The sequence below is a fragment of the Bison bison genome, unplaced genomic scaffold, assembly GCF_000754665.1.
Source record: "Bison bison bison isolate TAMUID 2011002044 unplaced genomic scaffold, Bison_UMD1.0 scf7180017864134, whole genome shotgun sequence".
Taxonomy (NCBI): domain Eukaryota; kingdom Metazoa; phylum Chordata; class Mammalia; order Artiodactyla; family Bovidae; genus Bison; species Bison bison.
In genome coordinates this window covers 1,401,762-1,412,294 of record NW_011494706.1, presented here as the reverse complement: position 1 = coordinate 1,412,294, position 10,533 = coordinate 1,401,762, and the positions used below count along the sequence as shown (strand labels likewise).

At 38.9% G+C, this 10,533-nt stretch overlaps 1 protein-coding gene across 1 annotated transcript in view; it reads right to left on the bottom strand.

Annotated features, from left to right (window-relative positions):
* Positions 1 to 10,533, bottom strand: part of COL28A1 (collagen, type XXVIII, alpha 1) — a 181,367-nt gene that overhangs the window by 106,489 nt on the left and 64,345 nt on the right. Inside the window, exons 17-18 of the mRNA XM_010839817.1 lie at positions 6,066 to 6,134; positions 3,477 to 3,545 (exon numbers count right to left, since the gene is read on the bottom strand). Coding sequence (XP_010838119.1) covers positions 3,477 to 3,545; positions 6,066 to 6,134 — 138 coding nt within the window. The remainder of the gene's footprint in view (positions 1 to 3,476; positions 3,546 to 6,065; positions 6,135 to 10,533) is intronic.

Genomic DNA, 10,533 nt, shown 5'->3' with positions numbered 1-10,533 from the left:
AAGGGGACAACAGAGGATGAGATGGCTGGATGGCACCACTGACTCAATGGACGTGAGTCTGAGTGAACTCTGGGAATTGGTGATGGACAGGGAGGCCTGGCGTGCTGTGATTCATGGGGCCGCAAAGAGTTGGACACAACCTTGTGACTGAACTGAACTCAACTGACTTTCCTTATAGACACGTTATAGTTAATTGAAAAGTACAAAAAAAGGAAACAATTCACAATCATAAAAATGTACCCAAGGTACCTTTTTAACTAAAAAAAGTAGAAGATGTTTATGGATAAAATGAAAACTATTTTTGTGAAAAAGTAGAGAGTTTTACTCTGTGGTTTGAAAGACTGAATGTTTAATCTGAAGATTCAGTGCAATTTCAAAAACTCTGATGGAATATTTTGTCAAATTTGACAAGCCATTTCTAAAATGTATATATTAGAACCAAGAATAGCCAGGGAAGAAGATGACAGTATTTTCCCTATGGATGATAAAACATTATAAATCTATCATAATCCAGACAGAGAGATAGTAGCACTGAGAGATATTAATAGGCAAATGGAGTGTCATAAAGAACTCAGGCACTGATATTCACACATATAGAAACTTGATACATAACACTGGAGGTATTACAAGTCAGTGTGGCAATTTAATAACTGATGCTAGGATATTTGGTTATCATATAGGGAAAACTAGATTTCCTACCTTGTCCTAGCCACAAAAATAAATTCCAAGTGTATTAAAGATGTAAATTTTAAAAAGTAAAACACTGACATTTTCAAAAGAAAATAAGTAAAAATATATTATGACTTTAGGGTCAAGACATGTTTTAAAATAATATTCCAAAAACCCAAACCATAAAGGGATAGAAATACATCAAAATCGGAAACTTCTATGCACTGAAAAGCCCTCTAAGTAAAGTGAAAAAGGCAAACCGTATCTTAAGCTCTGAGAGGAATACTCAGTATCCAAAAAATGAGCATCTACAGGAATTTATAAAAAAGAAAAACCGAGGTCCATTAAACAGTCAAAAACTGTTCAGTTAGATATCAGGGAATAAGAACTGAACCAATGAGATGTTTTTTTTTTTACACATTTCACACTGGCAAGAATGTAGCGAAAAGGGCATTGCTGTCTGTTGCTGGAAGGAAGATAATCTGGTCCGAACACTGTACCCATTGTCTATCTGGAGCAGAATTTTCACAATATGAAAACTGAAAACTTGTATACTCTGTGATCTTCCAATTCACAGCAATCTGTCATCTACTGATAGGAGAAATTTATATCCTTACACAAGACGAAACCCAGAGAATGTTTATGGCAGCATTATTAGCAAATGCACAAAATAGAAAGCAATTTAAATGTCCATCAGTAATGAAGTATTCTCATACAGTGTAGTATTGCAAAGCAATTAAACTGAAGCAAAGGCATATAAAAACACGAGACACAAGGCTGAGTATAAATATATTGCTGAATGATATATTATGTAAAGTTCAAGAATACAAACAAGCAATATATGGCTTATGAATAAAATTGTGGGAAAATCATATAAACTTTGAAAGAATGATAAACACTAAATTCATGATAATGATTATGTCTGGGGAGGGAAGAGGGGACAGCAGAATTGGGGAGCACAGACAGAGACCTTCAGCTATCTCTGCAATACTTCTTTAAAACATTTTAGAATACATGTGGCAAAATGTTGATACTTGATAAAGCTGGGTTGTGGAATACATGGGTGTTCTTTGTTATTCTCTATAGTAGGGAGTGTATTTTAAGTATTTCATTTTTTAAAATGAGAGAAGCTTAAGATTACATGTCTATTTAGTGCAAGATTGGGATTTGAATTCAGGTAGTTTAAGTGCTTCATAGTCTTGCTACCCTATATGGCCCCTCTGAAATTGGCGTGAAATGACATAATATGTATATATACACATATATACTATAGACACGTATAGACATAAACATATATATATGTATATACATGTATATGTACATGGCATATTTAGTACTTAGCACATTGTATGACAGCAAAACCATTCAGCAAACGGCAGCTATTATCACTCTATTAGTATATTTTTTGTCTCTTGCAATTATATGTTTATGTAAATGAAATTTGTACATATTTGTCTTAGACTGTATCTTACATATTATTTTAATACCCAAACTCTCTTAAGAATCATGACGGTGACTTCAGAACAATGATGGATATTAATCCTCAGCGTGGCTTGCCAGATTCTAGATGCCTTCAGGATGAGTTATCGAAATTGTAAAGGGTAAAACAAGGATTCATTTATTATTCATCAGCACTTACTGAGTACCTATTGTGTCCCTCAAACTGAGGATTTATTAATAAAGAAGAAAAGGAAACAGAGCCCCTGCCCCAGTGGGGTATTACTGTTCAATGGAGATATAAAGCAAGCCATATGTGTGATTATAATTTTATTAATAGCCACACTTACAACTTTAAAAGAAACAAATAAAGACAATTCTAATAATATATTTTACTTAATACATCTGAAATTTTGTCATTTCAACATGTACTCCATATACAAATATATTAATCATATAGTTTACATTCATTTTTTGTACCAAGCTTTGTAATCCAGAGTGTATAGTACCTTTGTAGCAAACTCTTAGTTCATACCAGCCACATGTCAAGTATTCAGTAACGCCATGTGGCAAGTGCCTGCTGTTTCTAGAGGGCAGCGTGTTTCTAGAGGGTGTAGTACAATGAAGAGTAATTCAAAAAAACATGCAAGTTAAGTGATAAAATCAAGGGGAACAAACAGTGTGCTTTTAAATAACTGGGTAACAGTAGTGGGGTAGACATACTTTAGGTTTAGTAAATGAATTTTGAGAAAGTATCTTTTGAGCTGAGACCTGAAGGATGAGAAGGAGCCAGCCACAAAACAAGAGAAGGGAAGTAAGCTTTAGTGAAATTCTACTAAACTTTTATAATATGGCAGGCAACAATGTTCTTAAAGAATCACTCTGAAAGAGGTGAAAGAGGACCTCTAACGCTAATTAATTAATAATAGAAACACAGTCATCATTAAAATAAACTATGTTTTGGTTCTTCTTAAACCATATGAGTTAAGCATGAGACTCTCTTCTGAATAAATATTCTCCTCTGGATATAAATGAAGCTTTACATAATATGACATAAATGCCTCCAACTAGCTTAGACAGGAGAAGGCAATGGCACCCCACTCCAGGATTCTTGCCTGGAAAATCCCATGGATGGAGGAGCCTGGTGGGCTGCAGTCCATGGGGTCGCTAAGAGTCAGACACGACTGAGCGACTTCACTTTCACTTTTCACTGTCATGCACTGGAGGAGGAAATGGCAACCCACTCCAGTGTTCTTGCCTGGAGAATCGCAGGGACGGGGGAGCCTGGTGGGCTGCCGTCTGTGGGGTCGCACAGGGTTGGACACGACTGAAGCGACTTAGCAGCAGCAGCAGCAGCTTAGGCAACTCACCTTTGGACCTTGTACTCCGAGCCCCACTGGTCCTCTAGGGCCTGTAGGGCCCATCTGGCCAACTTCTCCCTAGTGAGGAAAGAGTATTTGAAGAGTATTTGACTCTAGCACCAAAATAAAAATAACACATACCTACCTTTGATCTCCTAAGAGCAAAACATATCAGCAAAATAAGATAAAACTGAGTTTCATATGCTCCATTCACATATGTGTATATATGCATTTATCTATTCAAATATAGATATATTTCAGGCAAATAGATATATGTACATATATATGTATATATGGTCTGATTTAAAAGACAGGCTGTGTATAATACTCAAAATTGACTTTGAGTCCCCAGGAAGGGCACGTGAAAAAGATCAGCAGTTACAATCCACAGCAACTATAATTGACACATGAGAAACCAAGATTACCGCTGATCCAAAGCAGTGTCGTAACCAGAGAGAACAACCTGAGCTTTCACCATTGAGCTCAAATCAGAAATTTCAAGGACAGTAACTGTATTCTATTGAGCTACTTCTCACAGAGGACTCTCAAAGGAATCTACTGAAAGGAAGGTACTCTCAGAGAAGTGAAGTGAAAGTCGCTCAGTCGTGTCCGACTCTTTGCGACCCCATGGACTGTACAGTCCATGGAATTCTCCAGGCCAGAATACTGGAGTGGGTAGCCTTTCCCTTCTCCAGGGGATCTTCCCAACCCAGGGATTGAACTCAGGTCTCCCACATTGCAGGCGGATTCTTTACCAGCTGAGCCACCAGGGGAGCCACAAGGGAAACCCTCAGAGAAGTGTTGATTTAATAATGCTTAGTGATTCTTTGAAGCAACATTAAGGACAGCTGGTTAAACAGTGTCATGCTTCTCCCCAAAGGATAAATAAGGATAAATAATTTATCTTCTAAATTAGAACATAAATTGCCTCCAAGTTCATAGAAAACTTTTATTGGCTAGGTATTTCTGACTCCGTATCTTTAAATATTTTGGTTGTCGGACCTACTGTGTGATCATTGGTGAGAATAAAAACTAGCCAACCCACAGTAACCTCTACTGATATTACTGCTTGAGTTGCTTGAATAAGGTCTCACAAGTAAAAGTAATAAAAACAATAAATTGAGATGTGGAAGTATAGTCTGCCTCCTCGGTAGCCACCGGTTCCACATTTGTGGATTTGAAAGAGTCCCCATAAAATTAAGTCCCTCTGATGAGTTTGTGATTAACCTCTCTATCCAAAACTTTATTATTCCCTTTCTTGTCTCCGCTGTTCCCATTAGGGTTAAGAAGTATCAAAGAAAAGGGGGGATTGAAACTGAGCAGGACCCTGTGGACCCCTCCTGGGTTCAAAAGCTCCTCCATTTCCCCTACTTCTTGTTTGTAGATAGACTTGAGTCTCCTGGGCCAGAGTTCCAAAGAGCAGGCACAGGCAGTTACTAGTTAGGGAAGAGAAGGAATGCAGAAACAAAGGAAAACCAGTTAAACAAGAAAAGTACTGACAATAGTTCAGGGATAAAGCAGTTCCTTCTCTTTAGGAACTTTAAGTCTTAGGGACTGGCATAACAATCTGATGGATATCTCTGAGATGTTCTTTAAGAACTAAGAACCGCCTCCACCACCTGCCTCTTGTTTGTAGAAGCTTAGCATCTCTGACTCCATATTGTACCTATCTGTTCTGCTGCTTTAATCGCTGAGTCATGAGCCTCTGCTCAGGTCTGCATGTAGACTTGTTAATTACTAAAGGGGTTCTGCTTGCAGATTACAGGTTATGCAAACTTACCTCACATGAGGAGATAAGAAAGTATGAACAAAAATAACGATTGTCTTGTCAAGATTTATAGGAACATCAGGACCAGACTCAGGTCAACTAACCAAGAACAAAATGTTATCACAACCCTCCTTGGGCCCTCACTGTGGTCATCCTTCTCTTCTTGATCTTAACCCTTTCCAGCTTCCCCCTTTCCTAGCAACAAAGAAGCTTGGTTTCTATCCCAAATTAGGATGGTTCTTTAGAACATTAGCACACCATCTTCTCAGTTTGTTGGCTTTCTGAAAAAAGTTGTTTTTCCTCTCCCCAAAACTGTGCCTCTCAACTTACTGGCCCTTCATGCAGCAAGTGGTATGAGCTTGGACTCTGCTACAATTTAACCAACCTTGGTTGGAAAATACTCAGGAAAGAAATTCCAAAAAGTTCCAAAAGCAAAACCTGAATTTGCCACATGCCAGCAACTAAACGCTTTGTAATATTTACAATGTATTTGGTATTAGAAGTTATCTGGAGATGATTTTTTAAATACAGGGAGCTATGACTAGATTAAGGGACTGGAGCATCCTAAGATTTTGATATGGGGAAGGGAGTGGGAATCCTAAAATCAACCTTCCAGCAGATGCCAAGGGACAAATGTGAAAGCTGCTAAGAGCATAAAGAATGCACATTACATTCTCTAGACCATTAGGAATATCAGTAGCATTTTGCATTAAATAGAGATCTCTGGTTTTGAAGTTCATCCCCTCTGCTGCCTTCCAAATGCACTGGCCACTGACCAGAAAACAACAGTTAGAAAATAGATTAAACTCTTCTCTCATTTAGAAAGTTACCTTGGGACCAGGTGAGCCTTGTCCTGGGGGCCCTTGTGGACCAGGTGGGCCAATGGGACCTTGGATTCCCTTTAAAATAAAATTTGAAGAATAATATTAGTGAAATTAAGAAGGAATTTAAACAAGAGAAGTTTCAAATCCTCCAAAGTAAAAGTTCAGTTCACATCCCATAGTTGATTACTTGTACTCAGTTAATACTTATTGAATGGGTGGCTGAGGCTGCTAGGGGAACCACAATATGCAATTCTACCATTTTTCCATAGTAAGAGTAATTTTAACTGGCCTGCATTTCTGCTTAGAGTAAAAACCACCTTTCCTAATCCCTGTTGCAGCGGGTATTGCTTGGATTCTGTCCAATGGGATGTGAATGAGGGGATTTGTGCAATTTCATGCTGAAGGAAGGATATAGCGCTCCATCCCTGTTCCCCTCCCCCTTGCTGAAGTGACGACACGGAGCCTGCCTATCCTGGATCAGGTGGATGGGGAAAGCACTTTTGGAATGTCAGACTAACACGAATGAAGAAGCCAGAACCTCTGAAGACCTTAATGAACAGAGGAAACACACCAGCTTGGAGTTTTAAACAGGAGAAATACAGTTTCATCTTATTAACCTATTTCACTTCTCAGTTACATACAGGCAAACCTGTATCCTAGCTGTACCAAGGGATATCTATCAGGATGTGAAATTGAAAATTTGACCTAGGCTCTAAGAAGCAAAAGCCTGCAAACACAAAACTGAAGAATGTTCTAATACTTGCCTCTCATTCACACTGTGGGTATAAAAAAGGAGAAGATATGGGATTTAATAAGGTCTTCTCCAGAGAAAAGTCTCCTAAAGTGTTTTCTTTGAAGAAAATGGGGAGAAGTTTGCCACATTATAGAAAGGGAACATCAGTGAAACGTCTGGGAGACCTTGATTTTAGTTTTTGGAACACCATGAACCAGTGTCTGACTCGTTCCAAAGAAAGCTAAAATATGCTGTGATAGCCAAGAGAGGGCTGGGTGGGGTAAGCCCGTGCATCCAGAGCTTGTCAGTGCAAAGGCCATGCAAGTTTTTTTTCCTGTGGACCAGATGTACTCTAGATTCCTGGAGTTGGCCTGGAACTGCTTTGATTTCTGTCCAAGAGGACCTGGAAGAATAATGGAACTCCAGCTGAGAGAGTCCATATAGAGTAAATATATTCCCAGAAAAGCAGAGGCTGATGGGGAGAAACAGCTGGAGGAAGAGAGTCCTTTGTCGGTGTCCCAGGAGTGGCAGTGCAGGAACCCCACCGGGAAAAATGTCAGCATCAAACATCTGTCAAGACCAGAAGACCCAAAGCCATCTGACAATAGACCAGCCAAGAAAGACTCCATGCCCTTCCCGCCTGCTCCCATCCTCCCATCCTTGATTCAGCCTGGGAGGGATCAGAAGTACATTCTATCCCATGGACCACAAGCTCATACAAAATGAATGAAGATTAAAAGGAAAATTGATACGTTGACTAAATAGTTTGTATTACACAATTAAAACTGACTTGAAATTTAGAGGTAATCCTATGTATGTTTAGTCACTCAGTCATGTCTGACTCTTTGGGGACCCCAAGGACTGTAGCCCACCAGTCTCCTCTGTCCATGGGATTTTCCAGGCAAGAATACTGGATTGGTTAGTCATTTCCTTCATCAGGGAATCTTCCTGACCCAGGGGTCGAACCCGCAGCTCCTGCCACATCTCCTTCATTGGAGGCACATTCTTTTACCCCTGAGCCACCATGGAAACCCCTAGAGGTGATCCTATAACTTACTGTTACCTAAAAGTGATAGGAAAGTCTGTAGCCTGATGGCAATATTTTTTCTGTGGTAGGAAAAAGAAAAAACTTTCCCCATTGATAAAAAATTTAAAGGGATGATGAAAGAAAAACTAAGACTTCGTTTTATTTATCCCCCACAGGTCACGATTATGTAAAAAATGGCTGCAAATACATGATAATTTTATGACAAATGTGATCCTATTTTCTCCAGCTAGATGATACATCTGCTTGTTCATTTTTTAAGTACAGATATCATTCCCTTTTTCTCAGGTTAATGAAGATGAAGCACTTTGAACAATTTAAGGAAGCTAAGGTTCAGGATTTATGCTATGCTATGCTAAGTCACTTCAGTCGTGTCCGACTCTGTGTGACCCCATAGATAGCAGCCCACCAGGCTGCCCTGTTTCTGGGATTCTCCAGGCAAGAACACTGGACTGGGTTGCCATTTCCTTCTCCAATGCATGAAAGTGAAAAGTGAAAGTGAAGTCGCTCAGTCGTGTCCGACTCTCAGCGACCCCATGGACTGCAGCCTACCAGGCTCCTCCGTCCATGGGATTTTCCAGGCATTGAACCATTATAAGAAGGGAATCCTTCCTGACTTTTACAACAGTCTACAAGTACCACGTTAGGATCCAAAAAATTAAAAAGATATGTGCATATAGGCATGTACACATGTATATGTGGTTAGTTATATTTCACTTTATTTTATAAGATATTTGAAGTAGTAAAGCCTCTAAATATTTAATGAAAATCTGCAGAGGCCACTTGAGAGAGATTGTAAACATGTTGCTGGAAACAGAAGTTCCCCCAGAAACAGATGAGTGGGAAAATTAATGTCTATAAGAAAAGTGAGAAGATTTAACAATAACAGTAATTCAATGGGTAAGCATGTTATAGTAAGGATAAGAAGAAAAATGGGTAACCGCCTGTGAAGAGGTTAAATTTAAATAGAATATAAATCCCTTGTCTTAAAAGGGTAAACAGTTTTTTTCTTGTTCAGTTTACAAATGACATATTGCATTCAATTTCCTACCCAGTAGGAGTCAGCTCCATATGGTCACATACACCTTGAAAGGTTTTTACTCTTGAACAAGAAAAGAAGAGGCTGAGAAAGCAGAAGTCAAAGAGGTGTGTTGGTTTTTTTTTTTTTTTTTTCCTTTTCAAGCTGTAGAACAACTTCCACTGAGAAACAGCATCTGAAAAGACTTGGCTTTCTTTGAACCTCATTTTCAGCCCCACAATGGTGACTCAGCACCAGGAACAGCACAAAACCCAGGATGTAACAGCATGGTCACTTCCAGGATCAGGAGCTTGCTGAAACTAGCAAAGAAAACGACAAAGCTGGAGAATGCCTGGTGGCATAGTCAAACCATGATCCTTATGTAGTCCAAAAACAACAGCTCTTAATTATTATCTAAATATTTATATACAGATTCATCTTGGCTTCTCCTGCACCTTAATCCTCCTGATGTATTATACTAGGACCGTTACCAAGGGGAAGGAAACAGAAAAAGGAGTAATATCCAACTTGGCTGTTGCTCGAATTAACAACAAAAAATACTGATTAATTAGCATATAATTAAAAATAAACTCAAGAATTTATGTCAATAATGATATTCTCAATTATCTCCTTTTTTATCCTTCTCTCCCTATTCTAGATAAGTGTTAGTTGTTCAGTCGTGTCCAACTCGGCAACCCCATGGACTGTAGTCCACCAGGTTCCTCTATTCATGAAATTCTCCAGGCAAGAATACTGGAGTGGGTAGCCATTCTGTTCTTCAGGAGATCTTCCCAATCCAGGGATAAAACCTGGGTCTCCCACATTGCAGGCAGATTCTTTACAGTTTGAGCCACCCATCCTAGATAAAGGAAGTACTATTTGTTCACTAGGCAATGGAATAATTTAAACCATAATCATAAATTTTAAACTTTTTGCCACTTTCTACACAAGAGGACATTCAAAATAAATTTGGATTTGTTGGTCACTTTGATTAAATGAGATCATATAGGTAGACAGTAATGTTATATTCATATTATTTCAGTTAAACAAAATTGCCTCGCTTTTTGAAAAGTTATAATCAAAAGAATTTGGAAGAGGTTCCAGCCATAAATTCAGAGACAGCCTCACAGATCTTTCCTTTCTTCTGACCAAGAGGGACCAAGAGTCATTTATAAACCTGCTCTGTGGTTTGCTTCTATTCAGGAATGGTGCCCCTTCAGTAAAGTGAGTGCCTCTAATGCTAGGCCTTGTTTAGGTTTTTTTTTTTTTTTCTAGATTGCTATGTGGCTAGAAAATGGGAAACACTACTCTACTGGCGTCAGAACAGAATGGGATTTCATCAGTCATAAAGATTCAAGGGGAAAAGCAAACACAACCCACCAGGTAAATAAAATATTTCGTTTCCCTTGGGAAACTAAAAGCTCCAAAACCCTCATCCTGTAAATTGGCTTTAATGTTAACAGTCACAGCACCAAGAAACACACGATTTATTTTTTAAGTCTTTGTAAGTTCTCAAAACTAGAATCTTCTGGAACCATCTTATCCCTTCCTACATACCTGTTTGGATGAAAGTGAAAGTGAAAGTGAAGTCGCTCAGTCGTGTCCAACTCTTTGCGACCCCATGGGCAGTAGCCTGCACCAGGCTCCTCCATCCATGGGATTTTCTAGGCAAGAGTAC